This window comes from Vavraia culicis (assembly GCF_000192795.1).
Source record: "Vavraia culicis subsp. floridensis unplaced genomic scaffold supercont1.5, whole genome shotgun sequence".
NCBI classification, from domain to species: domain Eukaryota; kingdom Fungi; phylum Microsporidia; family Pleistophoridae; genus Vavraia; species Vavraia culicis.
Window position 1 is genome coordinate 32,170 of NW_007360608.1, and position 22,168 is coordinate 54,337.

Sequence of the window (22,168 nt, forward strand, 5' to 3'; positions counted from 1 at the left end):
TTAATTTTTTTGAAAATTTAATAAAAATATGAGATGTATAAAGTTATGTCATATTAAGACATTTTAGATTGTATATGCACAAATTTAAACATGCATTTAAATTGATACTGACTGTTAAATAATCAAAAATGGAAATAAAAAGGCAATTAGTACACCATTTTAATATACCTAATTTGCAGCACAAGGTCATTTATATATTTATTGAGCAAAATATAGTCTCTTTTTCGTGTTATTTGTCAAAAAAAATAATTTAAAAATAATGGCTAATATTTCCGACATTCTGGTATGATTTGATCAACAAACCAAATGACATAAATTTTTATATCTCAATAAATATAAAAATAGTAAAAAATTAACAAATAATCTATTTGCTCAATAATACTTTTTTTGTACTCTAGGTCACTGTTGCAAGTCTATCATTATGACCATTAAAAAATTCCAGAAACAATTATATTCGTCAAAATTAATGATAATTGAGCCTTACATACAGAGAAGATACGTAAATTATTTTTATAGCTGCTTGATCATTATAGTTAAGTAATGCAGTATTAAACTTTTCGAACATTATTGTGTATTTGCAACAATATTAAACACGTGGAATTTTAGCAACTATAGATTACGATTTTGTTGCATGTTCGATGTTCTAGAGACCTGTATTTATCATATTAGCTACTTGAACACGTCTTGCTGCTCAAAATAATTTTCAGATATAATTAATAAATAAGCCGACAAATTTATTTGGTGCGTTGAAAGTGTTAAAGACCAATATTTCATGATTTGTGACACGATCATTACATAATACCGGATGTCACTTAATTTGAATGATTAATCCTGATCAATTGCAAAGAATAATAATTTGTTGATAGATTTATTATGAATCCGTGCATATTCATTGAATAGTCAGGATAAATAAGTAAAACTTATATTTTTAATTCTGTGGGTTCGCACCACTAAATATTTTTTCTTATCAGTAATTTTCCCATATTTTATTTGGACTCGGCACGAAAGTCGGATTATTAGCATGACATTTATAATCGTACACAAGATGAAAAAAACATCAGTAATATTGAATACGAAAAGAGTAAAACCATCCGAAGCTTACGAACTCGGACCAAGTAAGTTAATAAAAATGGTTAGGTTACATTTAATGCTATTTATATCTATAAGTGTCATAACTTTGTCTTATGCCGTTGGTAAAAAAACGTCCCTGAGGTACATACGACTCATAATAAAAAACTCAGTTTCTAAACTGTTCAGAGCATTTTTCAAAGGCAGAGCAATGAGTTCAATTCGCTTGCATAACAATAACAAATTAGCTTGTAAACTACAACCGTTAAGGAATTAGTATCGATTAATTATCATGTTACACCAAAAATGTTCGTTGTACATAATTTTTGCCATGTATTGCTGTCCGAGGACATATTTTCAAATCCCATATTACGTGAACTTTGTCATTATAACGAACTCTTGTCCAAAATAAGAAAAAAATGTATTACCGGGTTATTATTTGGCGAATTCTAGTTTATGATACCGCAATTAGAGTTTTTGTGTTAATAATATGCAATATACGTTTTTTTGTACTAATGTTTGCGTTGAAGTTTCATTTTTTCAGCTTTTGATACCTGAATCAATTTGGCAATTCACCCAGAACTTAGGAGTAAGTTTTAACTTGTTATCATTAGTAATTGTAACCGCGCCGTCTATCTTAAGCTGTCAATTATATTATAAATTGTTTTGTCGCACTAATTTACATTCTTGTCGCCTCTTTGCTTCTTTTATTTCTAAATTTTTTAATGTTTTTACATATCATCACCTACGAAAGTAGCGATTGAACACAATATCACCTTGCTATTGTAACATTAGTATAAAAAGTTCACAATGTAGCTGAATGTATCATTAAATGTGTACATTATAGGCATTTAAATTATGCTCAACATAGGTTAATTAATGACCAGTGATAAATAATCCAAAGGCGTTTGGTGCGTGATTGATCATTAAACTCAATACCAGCGGGCACTATTTTACATTTAATACAAACTTACAGAACATTTTCACTCGTTATTTTGATGCAGATAGGCTGATAAATTTTACGTGAATAATAATCGATTTAACCGGTGAAAAGATTTAATTATCGCGGTAGAGAATTTTTGACTAGAAACAACCGTAAATCTAGATTTGTTTATTAATGTGGGCTAATAATTGTGTATGAAGCAAATACATAAATCATCTTTATCATAGAACTTGTACAGTGAATGGCCACATGGTAACATAACACAGCACTTCAGGATATGAAAGAAGGGTGGCTAGTGTATCATAAATTTGCTCTCAAAAATTATCAAAGAACTGTATATGTGACGAAATAAAATTATTTTTTCATCAATACAGTTAAACGGCGATAAAGAAATTGAGTGACAGCCGGTGAACTAAAAATATAAAAATTTCAGAGATGTAACGAAAAGAGTAACATTCTATATATGAGCTGCTATCCACTAGGCATGTTTAAGCAGACATAAACGCGTTAGATTTATCAGTGGTATTATTTAACATTTGCTATCAAAAAATTATTTAATTAAAATTTTCATGACATTCATATCATCCCAAAACAACCCCTTCATTCCGCATCGAACCCTGATATGATCAAAGCACCACAGATATATGCCATATGCTTCCAGACCATCACTGTATTTTATATACTTCTCGTGCTGTCTCTATTTCATACCTCGCTTATCACGATGCTATTTCTGACATTTTTTGCTTTACTTTCTATGACAGCTACTGCCGTACTCTTCAAAACGATAAATTACAGACACTTACTTTACGGAATTGTTCTTCACTCTATCCTTTTTGTGTTGGTCGTACTTATCATAAGGTACGATAACTCATGAAGAGATAATTAAACGCAGATCATGATATGGCAAGGAAAAACTCTTTTTTTGACAATTCAAGGTCATTTATCTTTTTTTATTTGATTTTACAATACCTCGGAATACAGGTTATAATGAATAGCTGCCCGTTTTTACGGTATAACTTCAAATAATACGTTAAGTGTACGCGATACAAGACAAAACCGTATCATACCCTATCTATGCTGTGAAGCGAGCCGATACATGGTTTGACAAACTCAATTCTGAATATTACGCCTTTTTATCAACGGATCAAGAGTGTTATTCGATAATTCGCGCTGCATATCGGTTCTAAAACTAAAGGTAGCGGAACATCAAAAAATTGATCAGAATGTTTGTTTGACTTTAATCACTAGAAAAAAATTGCAAATATTTCGTCAAAAATAGACCATTATAGAGAGATATACAGGCTAAATGCTGAAATATCATTTATTCAGACAATTTTATCGTGTGAGGCGATAAATAAATGTCACTGAATCAAAGGTACCGCGGTCGATTCCGCAAACCAGAAAAATATGTTCTTTAGATGTTGACGTATGAGCAGATAGACAAATCTTTTTTTTTGTGAAAAAATGACACAAACACTACATCTCGATGCTACAATGAATGGCACCATAGAATATGACCACTACGCTTCAAAACCGTTGAGATGGTAAAATATTCAATAAATCGCCTTCATACCAGCTATCATGAATTGATCGTTATAAATTGAAAAGCAATGTATCCTCAGATAACAATACGTTTAAAAATCATTTATTCACGGTTCTATTTAAATAACAAACTGCTATCGGTGTGCGCAACGGTACGGTCAAACAAGTATCCTTTATACTGCGAATATCCGTGGTTACTTCGTATCAGCATCCCTTGCTCGTTTTATAATACTTTCCTGCTTTTTCATAAAACATGTCAAGCAGTGCAAATCCCTTTTCATCAATATTTTTGCCTAGATAGTTGCTTAACTTTTCATAGCTCTTCTTCAAAGCTGTAAATTTTTCTTGTATTTGTTCAATATTTTTCGTAAATGTCATGTTTTTGCCCTCTACCAAATCATACTTGCTTTCTTTTATTTTGGAATGTAACAACAAAATTTCCTCATATTCCATGCACAGAAGATCATAGTTTATCGCCTTTGCCTGCGATAAATACTCGCTTCTCTTGTAAGCATTCTCAATTCTGGACAGAATGAGATGGAACAGTTTTCTATTCTCGTCTTGGATAAATTCGTTCAAGTTATCGATAAGAAAGCCTTCTATTGCACACTTACTTAAGATATTTGCAACAAACAACGACACATTCACAAATTCTGCGAGGAATTCGTCGACCATAATGTAAGAAATAACGTTTTCTAAGATATCGATCATGTTCATAAGCTCGGTTCTGCTCAGGATATAGCTCAATAGAATGCAATTCAAGCACTCATAGAACGTGCCGATATCAGATATCACGACCTTGTAGAACATTTCCGCTCGGCCAAGATCCTCACCTTCTTTAATCTGTGCGATTTCATTTTCTGTGGGAAAGTACGTGAGAATCTGCTTCACTACGTTCTCATCAACCATTTCCAGGTTCATAATCTTCTTGATGAATGTTTCATCTGCATCTTTTACGCGTCCAAGTGCAATCGAAAGGGCGTAACTTTTTTTCATCGGAAAGATGCCCTTGTTTGTCTCCTTAGTTTCGTTACAAATCTTCACCTTTTCCATTTTTCTTATGAATGGTACAAAATCGTCCTCTGTAAACTTCTTCATTAATTCCTCTTCATCGTATTTTTTGAATATTTCACACTTGTTTCGTTCCAAACGCAATACCTTGTAATTTTTAGAACGCCACTTTACGATTTCAGGGTTGGTCTTTTTGACCGTAGCCCTGCCCGGGGGTCTTCGAGGCGGTTTTTTTGAAATTTTTAGTGATTTTGCCGTCTTGCCATCCTCACCGACCTTCTTTACATCTATACTATTCGAAATAGGTAAAGTATCATCCATTTTCTTGGTCAGCTCCTCTACGTCTGTTTTGTTTTTACTGACAATTTCGCTTTTGATTGCAGTTTTGTTGTTCGTGTTTCGTGATTGATCAGCATCTGCTGAACAAGCAGTTTCTAAAGTATGCTTGTCCACATTTTTGTCAGATGTAGTAGTCCGCTTGCCAACCATTTCCGTGTTTAATGCGTCTTTCACTTCGTAATTATCCTTCACACTGCTCAATATTTGGCCATCAATTCTTCCTCTTTCACCACTAACCCGTATATACTCATTTTTGTTCCTTTCGATCTCTTTGAGTTCTACCGCTAACCTGACAGACTGATCGGCCAGGTACTTCTTTATCTCCCGCTTTACATTTTCTAAAAAATTTTCCTCACTAAAATCACAAAAATTTAGTGCACCATCCAAGAACTTCGTGTATTCGTGACTGTGTACCACAGCGGTGCCCTTCAAGCTATCAATCATCGATCTGTCCTTTACTTTCGGTGTTATGAGTCCTAAAAAGTTCAGTGACAACAACAAATGATCAACAAACGGGTCATTTATCAGATACGGCAAGAAATTTAGCTCATTGTTAATTTCACTCTTAGCCATTATGTGTTTAAGAATGTGACTCAGCACACTGTTACTCACACAACACTTCGATTTCAGCACTTCGATTTTGATTCGCAACGCATCTGATTTTGCACACATCTCCAGCCATTCAAAAAACAAATTGTGTGCCGATCCAAACTCTTTCATACGCACGTTTTTCATAAACACATGCATAAGAACGCTTTCATACAGCTTATCGGGGAATGATACACCGCTTTTCTGGAATAAAATGATGAGTTCAAAATATTCAGGTACAGAAACACCTCGTGCAAGCGCATCGCACAAGAAGTTGGCGGCATTCAGCATCTTCATGTGTTCTAATCCCGCTTCAAATGTTTTTTTTACACAGTAAAACGCTTCTGTACACGTTTCATTCTTGAGCTGCCCAAAGAAATCAATGAACATCAGAGTTTTGGCCTTTCGCTTGCTTACGCTCAAAATCATCTTCATTTTCTTTTCTATAGGCAAGTTTGCAATAAAATACTGCATTTGTACCGGGTCCAGTCCCACCTCATTCATAATTATCTGGAAGTGCGTGTCAATTTTATCTCTGAAGTTGGCCATCGCAAAGGGCAGAACAGGGCAAAACCAGTTTTAAAAGAAAATGATGGGCGGGATGGGTACAATTAGCACGTCATGCAGACGTATCGAAATAGAAGAACGTGGCGGAATGATCATTGGTATGATCAGAAACCAATGTAGCTTGGTGTGCTGGGAGACAGGCATCAGCGGAATTGTCTATTGGTAGTAGGTTATACAATTTTGGTCTACGTTCATTTACCTGATCGGGTACTTTTTTCTGACTAGTTCATTACTTCTTATGGGCGAGCTTACCTATCACAGCGATTGATATTCTCTGTTGTACCGTAATTTTATCGTTTTTTGGCTGTACTTTGTATTGGAGGAACAAAAAATTACAAATTTGATTCATCCTAACAAAAGTTTTGGAACTGCAAGGAAAAAAATGCTGTAAGACGATTATGACTGGAAAAAAGGGATAGAATGCCATTATATGGTTGCATTAGATGATATTAGGGTAATAAATAATGACTTCAAAATCTAATTTTTCTCTATACAAGATGTTTTGATTGATATACTACATCTTCAACATCCCGACAATCAACTGTTTTGACATCTCCACGTTTACTAAGACCCTATCGGCATTTAATCCATGGTTTAAATTTACTTGTTACCAGATACATCACACGGCCACGGCTTAAATTTTACATTATCAACCAATGACCCAGCTATAAAAGGGATAAATTAACATTGCGTGCAATATCTAGTCAAGATCAATTGAACCTGTTATAAAAGATAATTATCAGATTCAAATATTCATCTCTGTCGGGTATTTATGGTAGAACATGCTAAAATACTTAAAGCTGCTTTTACCATGTTATGACACAGTTTAAACAATATAACGGGATAGAAACTACTGGTAATAGTTGTAAATAAAAACACTTGTCCATCAAATTTACATTTTTTGATGAACATGAACAGCTAGCTCACAATCACAGTAAATGCTTTTTTACATTTCTTTGTCGCACCTAGAGATATTTACAATGCAAAGGTTTAAACGAGCAAAATCGGATGAAGTGCAGCATCATTGGTAGGTTTGATACCGTGACAGGAAAAACCTGTATTGAAACAAAAAAAGAGCATGCCAAGGCAACATTTAACTATTCATTATAGCTATCCAACTTGCTTTCATCCTCACTGTCATCACTCACTTCATCTTCCACTTCTTTGTTTTCTTTCCTCTTACTCAAGGGCACATATTCTTTAAGCTCCTCGGTACCTTTCTCCTCTATAATCCTCTGCAATTGTGGATGTGTAAGCCCAAAAAACTCCTCCATGTTGCTGTACTCGCTCACACCATCAAAGTCCTTCACAAAATCGTTCCAACACTCCCGTCCCACCCATTTCTTATAATCGCACGATATTTCGAACACGTCTTTGTTGTCGTGTATCTTACATAGGTAAAATATTTTGTCTTTAGATTTTGATGGACACCCGTTGTATTTCTTGTACTTCCGCTTTGATACGAAGTTAATCGGGTATATGGTAGTAGGCGTGATATATTGCTTTTGGGACGGCCTAGGCAGCTCGCCAACGTTCAGCACCGACATCCTGTACAAAGAACTGCCCAGTATTATTGGTTGGTGTGCTATTTTCTTAGCGGGTTGCTGGACGTTGCTGTGTAAGATATGTGTGAGTATTCCCTCTCGCTTTACACGTTCTTTTAGTTTGTTGTACGCGGTCTCTTTCTTTATGTGCAGTTCCTCCTTTTCTTTAAGTAATTTCTGCAGCTCAGGTGAAAAGAGCATGGGGTGCTACTGTAACCACGATATACAGAACTATAATTACGTTTCGCTAAAATTCTCACCCATCACGGTAATATTAGATCGGAAAATATGTTAATTTATTCGGATGATGTTGCGTACGAGGTATAAATGCATTTCTGGGAACAAAGTCAATGCTAGCACATTGTCGTGTTCTACTATTAGTAACAAACTTGCAGAAAACCTAAGTTGCAGAAGCAAAGCTGCCATGAAGAGTGAAATACGATCATTTATACACAACATCGGAGCCATCAACCAACACACTCGAAAGTCCTAGAAAGTTCCCAAGAAAAGCACTGGTACAAAAGCCAATGAGTTTGGGAAGATAATAGATGTATTTCTGACAGAAAACGCTAAATAACCATTCATTAGAAAGATTTTAATAAAAGCGCCAGTGCGGCGAGGCTACTGCAGTGTTTTCTTCGAATAGCGTGTGGTCTACTTGAACCACTCAAATATGTCATTCTCATCCCAACGATATTTTCTACGAGCTAAGCCGGACAATTCACCATTGTTCATCACCAAATATAATAAAGCATCCACGTTCTCGCAGTTCAACTGTATATAGGATTAATACGAGTATTGTATTTTAAAAAGTGTTTATACTCAAAAAACTCCATAAAATACGAATTTGTACCGCTAAAAATTTAGAATGTTAAAATATACTCGAATATTAGCAATTTCCACGCTACAATTTAATTACATCCAGCTCACAGCTCAATTATGACTTATCTTGATCAGGGATAGCCTCCTTCTCTCTCAACCCGGTGCTACTTAGTCTCACATTCTCATATTCTATCACGGGTGTGACTATAATGTCCATCATCTTCTTATCAACATCCATTCTTCTAAAGTTAATCTCACACGCTCTTACAAAACTTTCTGTCGACACAACAATGCATTCATAGTCATCTTTCAGGCATTTTCCAACGCTGTCATTAAGCTCGTTGAGCGTAACACGAGCGTTTGACATTACACGGCACAGAAAAAGCAACTTGTTCTTTCTTATGTCGTATGATTCGATAATAGCGTTGTGCTTTTTGTTTGTGTGCAATCTTTTGGTGGTCAAACCAATTGTAAGCTCATCTGAAGCTAAGAGCAGGGCTGTGGTCAGCAGGAGGATGTGACCTTCATGGAACCGATCAAATGTACCACCTAAGACAACCGTATGATATTTTTTTTTGTTGCTCGGTGGTACAAAAAAGTGCTTGTTCATCAGCCGGTACTCCACCATGATGTTATCGCCGCCTGTATATTCATGCTCTTTCGATTTTACGTGTCCTGCCATTTCACTATTAATGTCTCTCGAAGAATTGTTAGGTGATCTTAACGCTTCGCCTTGCACGTCATGTTCATCACAAACAGATTTTTCATCATAGCATCTCAGCCTTAGCACGTTTTCCTGATCACCTACCATCATTTCATCACATGCCTTCCAATCTTCAATACAATGGTTCTTGATGTGTTCCGGTACCGCAACATTTTTGTTCTCTGTTGTTCCGGTATGTGATGTGCCGCACGTCATTTTTATATTTCTGTTATTGCTCAAGGTGCTACCACAGTAGGCCATATTACCACTATTCTCGTTTCCACTGTCATCAGCACGTTTATTACCATAAAAACACTTTAAATCGCTTTTTCTATCACAACAATATGAATTGTTCCTTATCATCGCATCCTTATCACTCAACTCATTCTTACGGCTCCATTCCCACACATCACCTGTATTGCTGGCTATCACATTCTTCAGTCCATCAAAACATTCCATGCATTTGCAACTATCCCATTCCATCATCTGCAACGTATCCTGTTCGTTTACGGTGCCAAACACAAAAATTACTACACCAGTCAATCCGTAGAACATCTTAATCTGATGTATAACCTGGTAATACCTCCGTATAAAGGTGTGGTGATTACATTCAAAGCATATCTGCACAAAAGTTAACGTATTGCTGTGCAAAATGTGACAGATTAGTGATAAAATGTCTTCTTTTCTGTTGAGTTGTACGATTTTTTTTATGTACGCCATTTTGACGGGGCTAATCCTTGGTGAGTGTTAAAACCTCAAAATGACACACATCTCGATCCTTCAGTTTTACAGCATTGGTGACAAACCGTTATTTTGAACACGTGAAATTACCACCGTATCCTACGAATAGAAATACTGCAATTGTTGAGCTTGTTTAATTAAATGACCCTGTAATCAATCAGGAAACACACGAACACAGATCAGGCTCTTTCTATATTTCATTGTTTTGCCAGTAAAGAAATCTCTTACGAAGACATTTCTATCTTGACAAAGTTTTTGTACCGTGTTATTACGCTAGCTTCGGGTCTGCACTACGATTTCTACATCAAAATAAAGAAAAAACGAACTGCTGCGCAGGCCGACATTCCTTCACACAGTGAAATAATACGGAATAGCCACCTGTAACTTAACCTTTAAATGTTGCAATCATCCATAACCATTGGCCATTCGCATACCAAAGTTACCTTGAAACAACACAAGAATTCGCAAAAAAATGCTTTATTGATATTCGTATATTATTATTTCGCAGTTTATTATACCAATCTGTACTTCTTCATCAGCAAATCTCTGGCTTCATTGATCTTGGCCGACAGAAACGGTGATCCTCCCATATCTGGGTGATGGAGCCTCAACAAGTTTTTGTGTGCGGCAGAAATGTCTATATATCGTTTAGATGGTGTATTTAGGATGAGATGAGCCTCTTCTAGCGACATTCTTGGTTTGAATCCTTCTTTTCTTCGTAAAAGTCTTTGCAGCATCAAAGGGCACCTAAAATGAGCTCATAACACGGGTATGGTCGAAATGGTAGCAAGAAAGAGCTATGAAAATACAATGTGACATTCTGAAGTGTACTATGATGAGTTTTCTGATCAATAGGCATTCACAACGATGATAAATACAGAATTGCATCATAATAACGAGGAGCATGACATAAAATACTGTGTGAATTGATGGTAGTTTTACTACTGTTCCACTGATTGTGCGTAAATACATGGCTGAGAAGATGAAACATGATGTGAATTCTACGAAACAACAATGATGAACTTATAAAATCTGAATATATTTCAGCCGGATCAGTAGACTCGCACACCATTTTGATGCCATAATGTATTTTTCTCCTGGAAATTTCTTTATTTTGTTTCTTAATTTTTATCCCATGAAGAAGCTTAGTGTCGACGAGATCATAAATGCCAAGGATCTCAAAGCCTTGCTCAGAGAACGCATCGAGATATTACAAAAAAATAATATAAAAAGAGATATTGAGAATATTAAACCAGATATTAGGGATTTTAGACCATTATCGGTATCAGATGATGAAGATGTAAATGAAAACAGCGAGTTTCTGAACGAATTAAGGGAAAATTACCGCTTCAGCTATTTTGAGAGTGACGCGAGGAATTATTTTGGATAATGTGCATTCACTCTGACATGGCAGAATGCGTAAAAAGAGCATAAAAAATGATTTTTCTGACCAATGAAAGCTATGCCTGGCGACATAGGAGATCGGACGAAAGGTTATACAACAGGACATTTTGAATTAGAGACACATTTATGATGTGTTATCTATAGCAAGATCATTTGCTTAGTGTTGGGTTGTTTCTTACTATTATTGTACTTATGATATGTTTTGAAAATGTTCTATTATAAATGAAATCATGAACATGTTTACTCATTGATAAACATCATCATCGCTCATTTATCGTACAAATAAAAAGACAACTCAAACAACGGTTCGTTGTATCTAGTTTTAAGTCGCATTTTTCTGCAACATAAAGAGTTATAAGCTGTTATTCAGTTTATTATTTCCATAACATGCTCAGATATTTTTTATAAGCAACATTATTTTTATAAGCAACATTAAAAAGACGTAAACACTGAACAAATTTGGTTCTTGATATTTTTACCAAAAACCTTTCTCTTTTTTTCCTCACAAAAAAATTTGAGCTATGACAAAAACATGTGAGTGTCTAATATCTTCTAATATAATTTATCAGCGTCCTTTTACCTACGAATGTTCATTTAGCCTTTTGTTTTCAGAATTTTTTTTATTACCTTTTTTTCATCATGGTTGAGAGGAAGAATATTTTGTAATTTCCGGAATAGAAGAGTACACATAAAACAATCCTACGCGCCTCATAATCAGAATGTTGTTAATAACAATTTCTTAAAAATTAATTTATCCGCAATGGCTGATTACAGATATTATAAAGTGTTCCTTTTCGTCTATATTGAAATTTCAACTCGATACAGGGATTATTTTCGGCTGTATCATCATTTCTAGCATCAAAGGATGCATTTTATATTTTTTATTCGGTTCTTCATCGTAAATTTAATGCTCTAACACAAACTTGGTACAAAAAAATCATCTATTGTGTGCACTCACTTATCTCTAAGACGAAATTAAGCGCTCATAAATGCCTGAACATTCCAATTTGATGTTCACTATCCGTCTCTAAATTTTTTCAAAAACTAATTATATTCATACTAGGTGCGCTTTTTTCGTTTATAAAACGGTAAAAACTGTTCTTTCCATTCAATGATACTTTCTTCCTTTCATATGTCGTATTATGTTTTTTCTATTGTTTAAGATTTTATGGTAGGAGCAAATTAATTAGCTACTATTCGGTAATCGTGTAATTTTGATGTTGTTAGTGGAGAAAAATTGAGGGCGTTTCAGAAAGAATGAGTTGTACGACAACTTTAGGCCCTTTATTCAGTGCAAATACATGAAACAAAATCTTTTATTTTTCTCGAAGGGGCAAATAATATATTTCATAGAACTGACCAATCATATTTCGTGTTGTCTTTTTATTTATATGAAAAATACGGGAAGTCTATCAAAATTCAAATAAGCGGCGAATATAAAACGAACAATTTCTATGTGTTTCAAACAATCAAACATTTATTCATTTGTGGGGTTATAGTCAATAAAGACAAAAAATTTTATCTACACAAAGATTTACAAATAATTTTTATTACCAAGTCAGAAGGAGCTTTTGATCTAGCAAATATGTTTAATATTGGAATATTGACATTAAAAAGTGCAGATGCAGTGAAAATGGACATTACGAGTGACCAGAAATCGCAAATTGAACTAAAAAATCTCGATCTTGAAAAGCAATTCATTGCAGCAAAAAATACAAAAGAAATCGTTTTCGATCGCGTAACGATGAAAAATACCGCGATAGCTACTATTAATCCCTGCTGTCAGTCGATATTTATCGAAAAAACAACCTGCTTGATCAATTTTCTCAACCTTAAGGGCAAAAAAATGGGTCTATATGTTGGAATGACAGCTATTATGAGTTTACTAAACAGTGCGACAGTGATGACTGGACCTTTTTCCTCAAGAATCTTTGTTTAAGCAAGCAGGTTCATGTGTCGAACAATTTTCGTTCTGTTGTCTTGTGTGAGGTTGAAGGAGTTGATCTTTTCCCAATCAGAGTGAACGAAAATTGCCAACATTTGCGAATTGAGTGTTTCTCAGTTATTGTAATTTGTCCATCTTTGTGCAAATTAGACACACTTTCTGTTTCTTTTTGCGTTCATAATATGATGGAAATTCATTTTCAGGAAATGAGACCTATAACATTCAAAATTTGTTATGTATTTGACAGTGAGAAATCCATCTGCATTATTTTAAATTCAATACATCTATAAAAATTTATGTTTTGGAAAAATCATTTTTATCTGGACGAAGAAGATTTGCAAAATTTTAATATGAATAAATCATTTGTATCGCAGCCAACCGAATTTGATATCAATCCACAAAATGTTAGTACACCGTGTGAAGCTGAAATTGCGTATGTAACGATCTTGCTTGAAGAGCACTTTAGAGATAATGCATCGGATTGTAAGAGGCTCGCTACTCAGATTATTGAACGAATCGATATACGCTTTATAGCTTATAAGTAAATGTCTGGGAATTACATATGGTCATGTAAAAAAAATTAGGCCTTACGGTTATGAACCATTGTTTTTATGTCGTTGAATGCCAACTCATCAATCGAATTTAGTTCAAAGTTCCCGTTATTAAATAAGTCCCCTTTTTAACACCCTGAAAGATGTGATGTCCCATGGCTGCTATTGCAGGAAAGCATCCTACGAGGAGCTGTGCACTGACCGTGTAATCGTATGGGCAGCAAAGTTACGAACGCACGTTTAATACGTAAAATTAACGATTATTTCACACACTACGTTCATCAATGAATAGATAGCTATTCAAGATATGCAAATAATGTTCTGTTTGATCATAGCATTTGCAAGTTGAGCGTGGCACGGTGAGCTGTAATAATCGGTATCACATGACTTAAAGTAAAAATATTATTCCTGAATGGATCGAATCTTTTATATATTGAGCCTGCGTCAGATTAGTGCGACTGAGAAGTGTTTAAACGTTTTCTTTGGCACGTTTCAAGGCATGTTTTAGATGGTATAAAAGGATGCATTCCACATTTTTATAGTGGTCCACATATCTCAATAGTTTTTAATAATTGTTATTCCTCGCTTAATCCACCTTTTTGCCCTGGAAATTGCGCAAACTCTCGTTTTTTCTGATGTTTTATTCCTAATTGAAACGGTTGCAGAGAAAAGTATTTTTTGATCGCACCCTGGGGAGGTTAAAACATAATGACCAGTTTATTCCAAGCAAAACTGAACAATGCCATCACGAAGATAAACGATCTTATGTTTGTGGACCAGTCCATTCAGACAAACGTGCGAACGCTGTCGTTCAAATACGTAGAAAAAATAGGCAAGGGAACGTTTGGTTTCGTGGTGAAAATTGAGGAGAATGAGAATGGCAATATTTTTGCCCTTAAAACGGTCTATGAAGACAACAAACACTACTACCGAGAGAAAGAGATCCTAGAAAATCTGAAGAACAGACATTTTGTGCGGTTGTTCGAGTATGCATACTTTGAGGAGAGCACCGAGGGGCGATACGTGCAATTGGTGTTGGAATATCTTCCCTTCTCGCTGCGCAACTTGATTGTTTCTGATCGGTTCGACTTTTTGAAGAAATTTTACGAAGAAAAAGAAAATTTCAGGGACGAGATGGTAAAGGATTTTCTGAGACAGGGATTTGAGGGTCTGAGCTATCTGCACTCGTTCGATATTGCACATCGCGATATAAAGCCTGCGAACATCCTGATTGATTACGACGGGACACTGAAATTTTGTGATTTGGGAAGCGCTAAGAAGCTTGAAACTAAGTCCAACACGACGTACATATGCTCAAGATATTACCGAGCACCTGAAAATATTATCGGGTTAAAAAACTACAGCACAAAAATTGATATTTGGTCTTTTGCACTTTCTATCGCGGAGATCATTACGAAGAAGGTTATTTTCAGGGGGCAATCCAACGTAAATCAGCTAGAAAAGATACTAAGTCTGCTCAAAATATCACAGAAAGATCTTTTGTTTATGAAATTGCGTAGAAACAAACGCGAAACAATGGGTATAAAGAAATACATGAGGAGGTACACAAACAATAAGAGGCTTGTTGAGGTGTTTGATAAGACGATAAAGTTCAATTCTAACAAACGAAGGAATGCAAAGCAGGCATTGGAGATGGAGTTGTTTAAAAAACCGCGAGAATAGTGTTGTTATTGTATAAAATCATATATTTATAGCTCACGTGGTCGTCAAAATGTGGTAAAATCATTTTGTTATTCAATATAAGTATCAATGTTAAATTTACCTATTTATCTCACATCGGCTGAAACGACAGGTATTTTTGGTTGTTCACTACGTGCCTGAGCGCGCGTAATGGACATATTTGCGGGATATTGAAAAAATCCATGCAATATATAGCATAGCTCATCACATTAGATAAATCATGATGGATGCAAAACGCGTTTTGGGGTTGCAGTGCAAAGCTATTTCTACGCCTCGTAAAACTCAATGGCTGTGTGTAAAGGTAGAAGAGTACTATCGAGGATTATTCTCGCTGAATAATACGGTCAAAAACGGTACTTGGTGTATGGACAAAAGCAAATCATGCGTGAAGATGGCAGAACAAACGTATTTGTTTTTTAAACTTCCTCTTTTCAAAAAAAGCACGCACTTAAAAATTGTACGTTTTATCCACAAATCTCTTAAATATGTTTGTAATGCGGTTAATGCCTACTGGTTTGCTCAGCCCTGTATTTTGAGGCAAATTTACTATCCACACAAAGATTGCATCGCTCTGATCGATTCATCTCCAGTACCAAAAAATAAACATATGTTTCTTGTCTTAAACCGATACGTAAAATCAAAAACACAAATTATTTTACAACCTTTCTCTGTTTGAGTACTTGAACCAAAATTTATTCGACAGTCACACTCTTCGCTAAGTTCCTAGGGCAATCTACATCATATCCTTTAATTACTGCCAGATGATAAGAAAGCAATTGCATAGGAATAACTGTCAAAAGACCCTGCAAGCAATCCACGGTAGTGGGAATACCCACTGCCATGCAGCCCATCTTCTTAAACCGGTCTACCAATTCGTTATTTGTGATGATGATCGGCTTTCCCCTACGTGCCATCAACTCACTCACAGCATTCTCACTTTTCTTAAGTACGTGGTCATTTGTGATGATCATGATGACAAGTGTCTCGGGCTCAATGAGTGCGATCGGACCATGCTTTAGTTCACCGGTCAGAATGCCCTCTGCATGCATGTAGGCCACCTCCTTGATCTTCAGCGCTGCTTCGAGACACAGTGCGTGTTGATACCCACGACCTAATATGAGCATATCAGACTTGTCTCGTATTTTTTGTGCCAATCCCTTAATATATTCATCGATCTCCAGCGTTTTTTTTATCAGTCCGCTTATGTTCCGCAGTCCATCTACAATTTCTTTTCGTCTCTTCTCATGTTTCAAGTTATCATTGGAGAGAACCAATGCGATCATGACGAGGACAATGAACTGTGATGAGTACGCCTTTGTGCTTGCCACTCCGATTTCTGGTCCGCAGTTAACATGCACACCACACTCCGTCTCTCGGCAGATTGTGCTTCCGACGGTGTTCGTGATGCCCACACACAGCGCCTGCTTGCTCTTGCAGTACATCAGTGCGTTTAGCGTATCAGCTGTCTCGCCCGACTGCGAAATGAAGAAAACACAATCTGATCGGAAGATGGGGCACTGGCGATCTAAAAAATTGCTGGCTATCTCGATGCTGACTGGGATGTCTATTAATTCCTCAAAAAGCGATTGTGTCGCCATTGCGGTATGATAGGACGTACCGCATGCAATAAAAATCAATCTGCTGCTCCTTTTTATGTTCTCAATATACGAATTTAAACCACCCAGTTTGATTCGGTACCAATTTTCCCTCTCAACATTCTGAACATCCTGAAGACTGCTCATCTTCTTCTCATTCTCTCCTATTGTACAGCTAAGCTGCAGCCTTCCCCTCATAGTGTTGACAACCGATTCACTCTGCTCGTATATTTCCTTCAACATAAAATGCGGAAATTTTCCCTTCATGATGTTTTCCAGCTCCATTTCTAATGTGTTTATAAACCTTTTACTCTCCGTCTTTATATCGCTAAATCTGTGTATTTCCAGCTTTCCGTCTTTTATCCGCACAATATCACAGTCCTCCAGGTAGATCACCTTTTTGGTGTGTTCAATTATTGCCGATGTGTCCGATGCTAGGAAGTATTCGATCTGCTCGTTATCCTTGACCTTTATTTTCAGGGATGTCGGTGATGTTCTCAGGTCCTCTGTCTGGCACTCCGTAAAATTACTGCCTTCCTCAGCATTGAAAACGCCCGTGTTGTTGTATGATGGACTGATCGATAGCGTTGTTCCGTTGCGATTGATAACATCGCTTGAAATACTGTGGCCGGACAGACTTGTATCATCTGAGCGGCTGTTCTCCTCTGTGAACCTGTAAATTTTTTCTACTCGCTCCTCGACATTGTCCATGTTTCGAACGCTATCAACCGAACTTTCGTCGAAGTGCACGTTGAACGAGTCCATGGACAAGCTTGAACTGCTCTTTACACCGATCAACAAAGGACTGCTTTTGCGGACCGCAATCATTTCGTTCGGGAAGTGTGATGACACGAAGATGAATGAAAAAGCACCATCGCAGCACCGAACAACGTTCTTAATAATGCTCATGAACGATACGTTTTTGTTCCTTTCGTAGAAATAGAGCGCCAGCTTTGCGGCTGTCTCCGTGTCAGTGTCCGTATAAAACTGGTAATTCCTTTTTTTCAAAAATTCGTTAAGTTCCTTGTAATTTGTGATTATCCCATTGTGTACCACCACGAACTCATTGCTTTGACCCGAACTAATCGGATGGCAGTTCTTTTCACACGGAAACCCGTGTGTGGCCCACCGCGTGTGTGCAATACTTACCGATGACTCCAACTTATCCTGCGTAAGAACATTTATTGCTTTTACAAGCTCTTCCACCTTTCCTGTCTTTTTGATAATTGTGAAACCATCATTGCTCCGAACACACAGCCCTGCAGAATCGTAGCCTCTATATTCCATTCTTTTAAGACCATTTATAAGGATTTGCCCAATTTCTTCCTGTGTGCGAGGTATTTTATGGTTAACATACGCCGTAATACCACACATAAGACCTCTGTTTCGTTGAGTTATATATATTTTTTTCTGGTGATTTGAAACAAATCAAATAATAGTTATACAAAGGAAATGAATTTATCACTCTGTGTTATGATTTGTTTTGTTACCGATGACCTTTCAAAAATGCTTGGATGTATAATACGTACAATATTTCTTTAATGAGCAAACAGCCCGATGGCTTATCGCAGGAGGGAAAAAGAAAGAAAAAATGAGGATAAAATCAACGGTCAGTTCATACGATGACCGATAAGAGTCTATTGGACAGACGGCATATCTGTGAGGCATTAGCTGATAGCTATCCAGTGATTTTTCAGCTGTGCAAAAATTCTATTTGTTCGTACATATTTTGGACTAACAACCTGGGAGACCTGCAAAGTAATCAATAAACACAGTTTGTAAATATTTTTATCATTGAGAATGAATAATTGTGACTGAGAGATTAATTACACAAACAAACTGCAAATATTTACATTATAGCCTAATGAGTGCACGTACAATTGGGCTTACAACACATACACGAGCGGATGGTTTAGTGTCACTGTCAATCGGCTATCATTATTTGCGCCTGTTGTAGACTGCTCCCATTTTTAAATCAAAAATCGGGATAGCACACCAATTATTGTAGTTTTGTGACTCATCCAGTAAAATTTTTTATAGCGCAATCTTAGCGATCAGGATATGAACCACAAATTGATACAATGTGAACAGCTAAGTATTTGATTAATGAAACATATCTGTTTATGTAACTTTGCCTCAAATCCATCAGCGTTTCAGCGTAATTAACGTGATCATATGATAAAAAGTTTAATTTTTTGCGGTTAGAAAAAAGTGTGGGTCCCTGCACAAAGGCGCAGCATCAATTATATCAATGATAACTGTTCGAACTTTTTGCTGCGTATTGTCGATCACTTGTATCCACCAAGAAAACGTGACGGTTCATGATGATAATAAACGCGATGTGGTATAAAAAGTTACAACCAGCGAATCTGATATACAAGCTAAATTAAATTTACTAATTACTTAAATTGTGGTGTTGATAGCGCAGAATATCTTTCTATCACGAGTCTGAGGAATAAGACAGTACATCATCAACGATCATGCACGTAGTAGAAGATTCGTGTTTCGGGCCGATAAGAATTAGGGCTGATACCAAGGCCAAGATGTGAATGGACTATGTTGCCGGAAGTATTTTGAACAGTTCTTTACATGTCAACTTAATTCTGTATTGCATTCGGTATTCGATTGGTACTTAGGTTGTGACGAATTATCGCGTGGGATATACCATCGTACTCTGCACACAGACACCATTTATCATTCCATTTTGCGTGAACTACCATTAAGTGTTGATATATTCTCGGTTATTTGACTTGAATAGTACCAAAAAATCTTAATTTGCAAAACGAGCTCCAAAAATTGTAGAAGAGTAAAGCTTTAAATGTAATGGTAAAATAAAAAACTGCCGCAGTATTCTGCTCTGTGAACAACGTACGTGCTTTATTATATGATTACATACATTAGATGATCATCTTAGCGATACGTTTATTTAGCAAATAGCCTTTGATGAGCGCAAAAGCAGATTTGGTCTGGTTCAGGCCAATGAGAATACAACAATAAATTATATTGCTCAACTTATAAAATACGTTGTGTTGGTATTTGTACGAAATATTTATAAAATCCTTTCAAGAACTATCTGTGCTTTTATTAGATTGTCAGTTTTGTCCCACATATCATCTAACAAAAAACGAACACATTTATCCTGACAGCAGGGACTATCCATAGCCACTGGGCTACAAAACTGGTACCTAACTGCGAGACAGAAAAGAACAGCTTGATAATGAGTACGACTTCCTCTCCTTGCAACATATAAAATGGTAACAATTAGCTGTGTGATTTGAAGATCATTCAGGCCCATGTTCTGAGACGCGCCATGAGATAGCCAGTCATGGGGCAGCAACAAACACTTTGCAAATAGAATGGCCGCTCTAGCAGTTTCTGAAACAATTAATATCACGTTATTTATTTACGATCACATGAAATGATTGTAAATAAATTTACTCATCACCAAGGTAACCTTCCGTGTTACGTGTGGACCGCGCTTATTCCCCATTGTATTCTGTTTACAATTCAAGCAGCGATAAACCTTGTTTAGACGAGTAAACTGCATCAATCGTTCTAAAAGATGTCTTTGGTTTGGTCACCAAGCCGAGTTGATAGCCACCTCGAACTACGACTCTCAAACAATTTTGGTTATCCTATCAGCATTTCAAGCGCCTTTGCAAGTCCCCAACTCAGATTCTTATCGTCTATCATTCGTCCAATCTCAACTACAGCGCTGTTCTTCAGCCCTATCCCCTTAAGCACCAGTATCATGTACTCCAGATCGTCGCAATTCTTGCTTGGTTCTGCGCAATGTGTCCTATAAATACTGATAATGTCTGAAAATTTGTGTATTGGCCGGTATTCAGACAGTCTGTCGTAAAAAAAGGAGAGCAAATAAAATTTATGGACAGAATCAAGCGGCGCAATACGCGAGAACTCATGGAGATTGAAGTGTGTTCGGAAGTAACGAACGCATTTTTTGTTCAAGTCTTTGCAATGATCCAGAACATTTAGCGAATGCAGCTTGTTTCGTCCTTTGATGAGTCCTAGATCGTGGAAGGAGTGTATGAACAGTTGGTATTTGTTGTTGATGTTGGTGCTGAAAGCTATTTGCATGCTCCCTCCTCCCATTTCTATGATACCGAGTGATAGTTTATTAGCTGCAATGTGCTTATGGAGAACAGTATGCTGCTCGGCTTGCCCATTATTTTTGGCTTTTGCCAAGTTTTTTTTGTTGCTTTGTGTCTTCAGGTATGTGATCGTATCAAATTCGCTTTCATCTGTGCTTTTTAATCCTCCAGCCTCGTTTGTTGGTACTTTTCTCTCATTTGCTCCTTTGAAAGAATGCTGGCCCCGTGTTATCCTGTCACTCATTTTGATATTGTTTACTTCTCGTGTTCCATTCTTCCTATTCGGCTTCATTTCAGCTGTTGTTCTGTTTTTTTGCCATTTGTTTGAATTTTCTGTTTCATTACTCGTGCTCATTACGCTACTGTTCATCAATATCTTGCCATCCGCGTTATCTTCCTTACCTTTCATCCCATCATTTATTCCACTCCCCACATCATAGCTACCTATATCGTACCTGTTTGCCATCTGTCTCTGCAGTACATTCTTGTTATCTCTCAAAAACAGCAAGTAAACCAACGCCTCATACGCATACAACCCCTCAAACACACCATCCATCACACTCACAGGATTTCTTCCGCCAACGAACCCACTCCTATCGATAAGTGTCCTAATACATCCCAAAATCTCATCAACATTCCTCTTTTCCAGGCTTCTAAGTCCCTCCGTGGCCACAAGTGCGATCCGAGTTGAGCACACAACACCCCCATTCTCTACAACAAACTTGTGCGCATCGTCCAGCATGCGCTCAATCATCTCTTTGATTTCGTGCAGTTCTAACTCGTGCATACCAGGATGATAGAATTTTGTATAGGAGGATACGATGATCATATCACTGAACGTGTAAATGTTTAGTTTTGTGCTCGTAAAGCCTGCATCCAATATCACAACAAACTCCTTAGCAAGGATGAATGGAATGAGCAAAAGCATTCTGTTGCTTTGTTTTTCGTGTTGTTTTAGTGTATGATGAAACATTTTTTTTGGTTTGAGTGGT

At 36.6% G+C, this 22,168-nt stretch overlaps 9 protein-coding genes across 9 annotated transcripts; 4 read left to right on the plus strand and 5 right to left on the minus strand.

Annotated features, from left to right (window-relative positions):
- Positions 1-1,021: 1,021 nt before the first annotated feature.
- On the plus strand, positions 1,022-1,345 carry VCUG_00439 (uncharacterized protein; the record flags this gene model as incomplete). Its single annotated transcript, XM_008075271.1, has 1 exon — positions 1,022-1,345. One exon carries the CDS (start codon positions 1,022-1,024, stop codon positions 1,343-1,345), a length of 324 nt encoding a protein of 107 aa, XP_008073462.1.
- A 2,061-nt stretch (positions 1,346-3,406) lies between these two features.
- On the minus strand, positions 3,407-6,040 carry VCUG_00440 (uncharacterized protein; the record flags this gene model as incomplete). The annotated part of the gene is made up of 1 exon (XM_008075272.1): positions 3,407-6,040. One exon carries the CDS (start codon positions 6,038-6,040, stop codon positions 3,758-3,760), a length of 2,283 nt encoding a protein of 760 aa, XP_008073463.1. The 3' UTR covers positions 3,407-3,757.
- A 1,115-nt stretch (positions 6,041-7,155) lies between these two features.
- On the minus strand, positions 7,156-7,803 carry VCUG_00441 (uncharacterized protein; the record flags this gene model as incomplete). The annotated part of the gene is made up of 1 exon (XM_008075273.1): positions 7,156-7,803. The coding sequence occupies one exon, from the start codon at positions 7,801-7,803 to the stop codon at positions 7,156-7,158; it is 648 nt and encodes a 215-aa protein (XP_008073464.1).
- A 696-nt stretch (positions 7,804-8,499) lies between these two features.
- Positions 8,500-9,847, minus strand: VCUG_00442 (uncharacterized protein; the record flags this gene model as incomplete). Its single annotated transcript, XM_008075274.1, has 1 exon — positions 8,500-9,847. The coding sequence occupies one exon, from the start codon at positions 9,845-9,847 to the stop codon at positions 8,540-8,542; it is 1,308 nt and encodes a 435-aa protein (XP_008073465.1). The 3' UTR covers positions 8,500-8,539.
- A 3,010-nt stretch (positions 9,848-12,857) lies between these two features.
- On the plus strand, positions 12,858-13,211 carry VCUG_00443 (uncharacterized protein; the record flags this gene model as incomplete). The annotated part of the gene is made up of 1 exon (XM_008075254.1): positions 12,858-13,211. One exon carries the CDS (start codon positions 12,858-12,860, stop codon positions 13,209-13,211), a length of 354 nt encoding a protein of 117 aa, XP_008073445.1.
- Positions 13,212-14,476: 1,265 nt separating this feature from the next.
- Positions 14,477-15,451, plus strand: VCUG_00444 (CMGC/GSK protein kinase; the record flags this gene model as incomplete). The annotated part of the gene is made up of 1 exon (XM_008075275.1): positions 14,477-15,451. The coding sequence occupies one exon, from the start codon at positions 14,477-14,479 to the stop codon at positions 15,449-15,451; it is 975 nt and encodes a 324-aa protein (XP_008073466.1).
- A 124-nt stretch (positions 15,452-15,575) lies between these two features.
- On the plus strand, positions 15,576-16,145 carry VCUG_00445 (uncharacterized protein; the record flags this gene model as incomplete). The annotated part of the gene is made up of 1 exon (XM_008075276.1): positions 15,576-16,145. The coding sequence occupies exon 1, from the start codon at positions 15,690-15,692 to the stop codon at positions 16,143-16,145; it is 456 nt and encodes a 151-aa protein (XP_008073467.1). The 5' UTR covers positions 15,576-15,689.
- A 16-nt stretch (positions 16,146-16,161) lies between these two features.
- VCUG_00446 (glutamine-fructose-6-phosphate transaminase (isomerizing)) lies at positions 16,162-18,438 on the minus strand (the record flags this gene model as incomplete). The annotated part of the gene is made up of 1 exon (XM_008075277.1): positions 16,162-18,438. One exon carries the CDS (start codon positions 18,436-18,438, stop codon positions 16,162-16,164), a length of 2,277 nt encoding a protein of 758 aa, XP_008073468.1.
- Positions 18,439-20,665: 2,227 nt separating this feature from the next.
- Positions 20,666-22,149, minus strand: VCUG_00447 (uncharacterized protein; the record flags this gene model as incomplete). The annotated part of the gene is made up of 1 exon (XM_008075278.1): positions 20,666-22,149. The coding sequence occupies one exon, from the start codon at positions 22,147-22,149 to the stop codon at positions 20,695-20,697; it is 1,455 nt and encodes a 484-aa protein (XP_008073469.1). The 3' UTR covers positions 20,666-20,694.
- Positions 22,150-22,168: the final 19 nt, after the last annotated feature.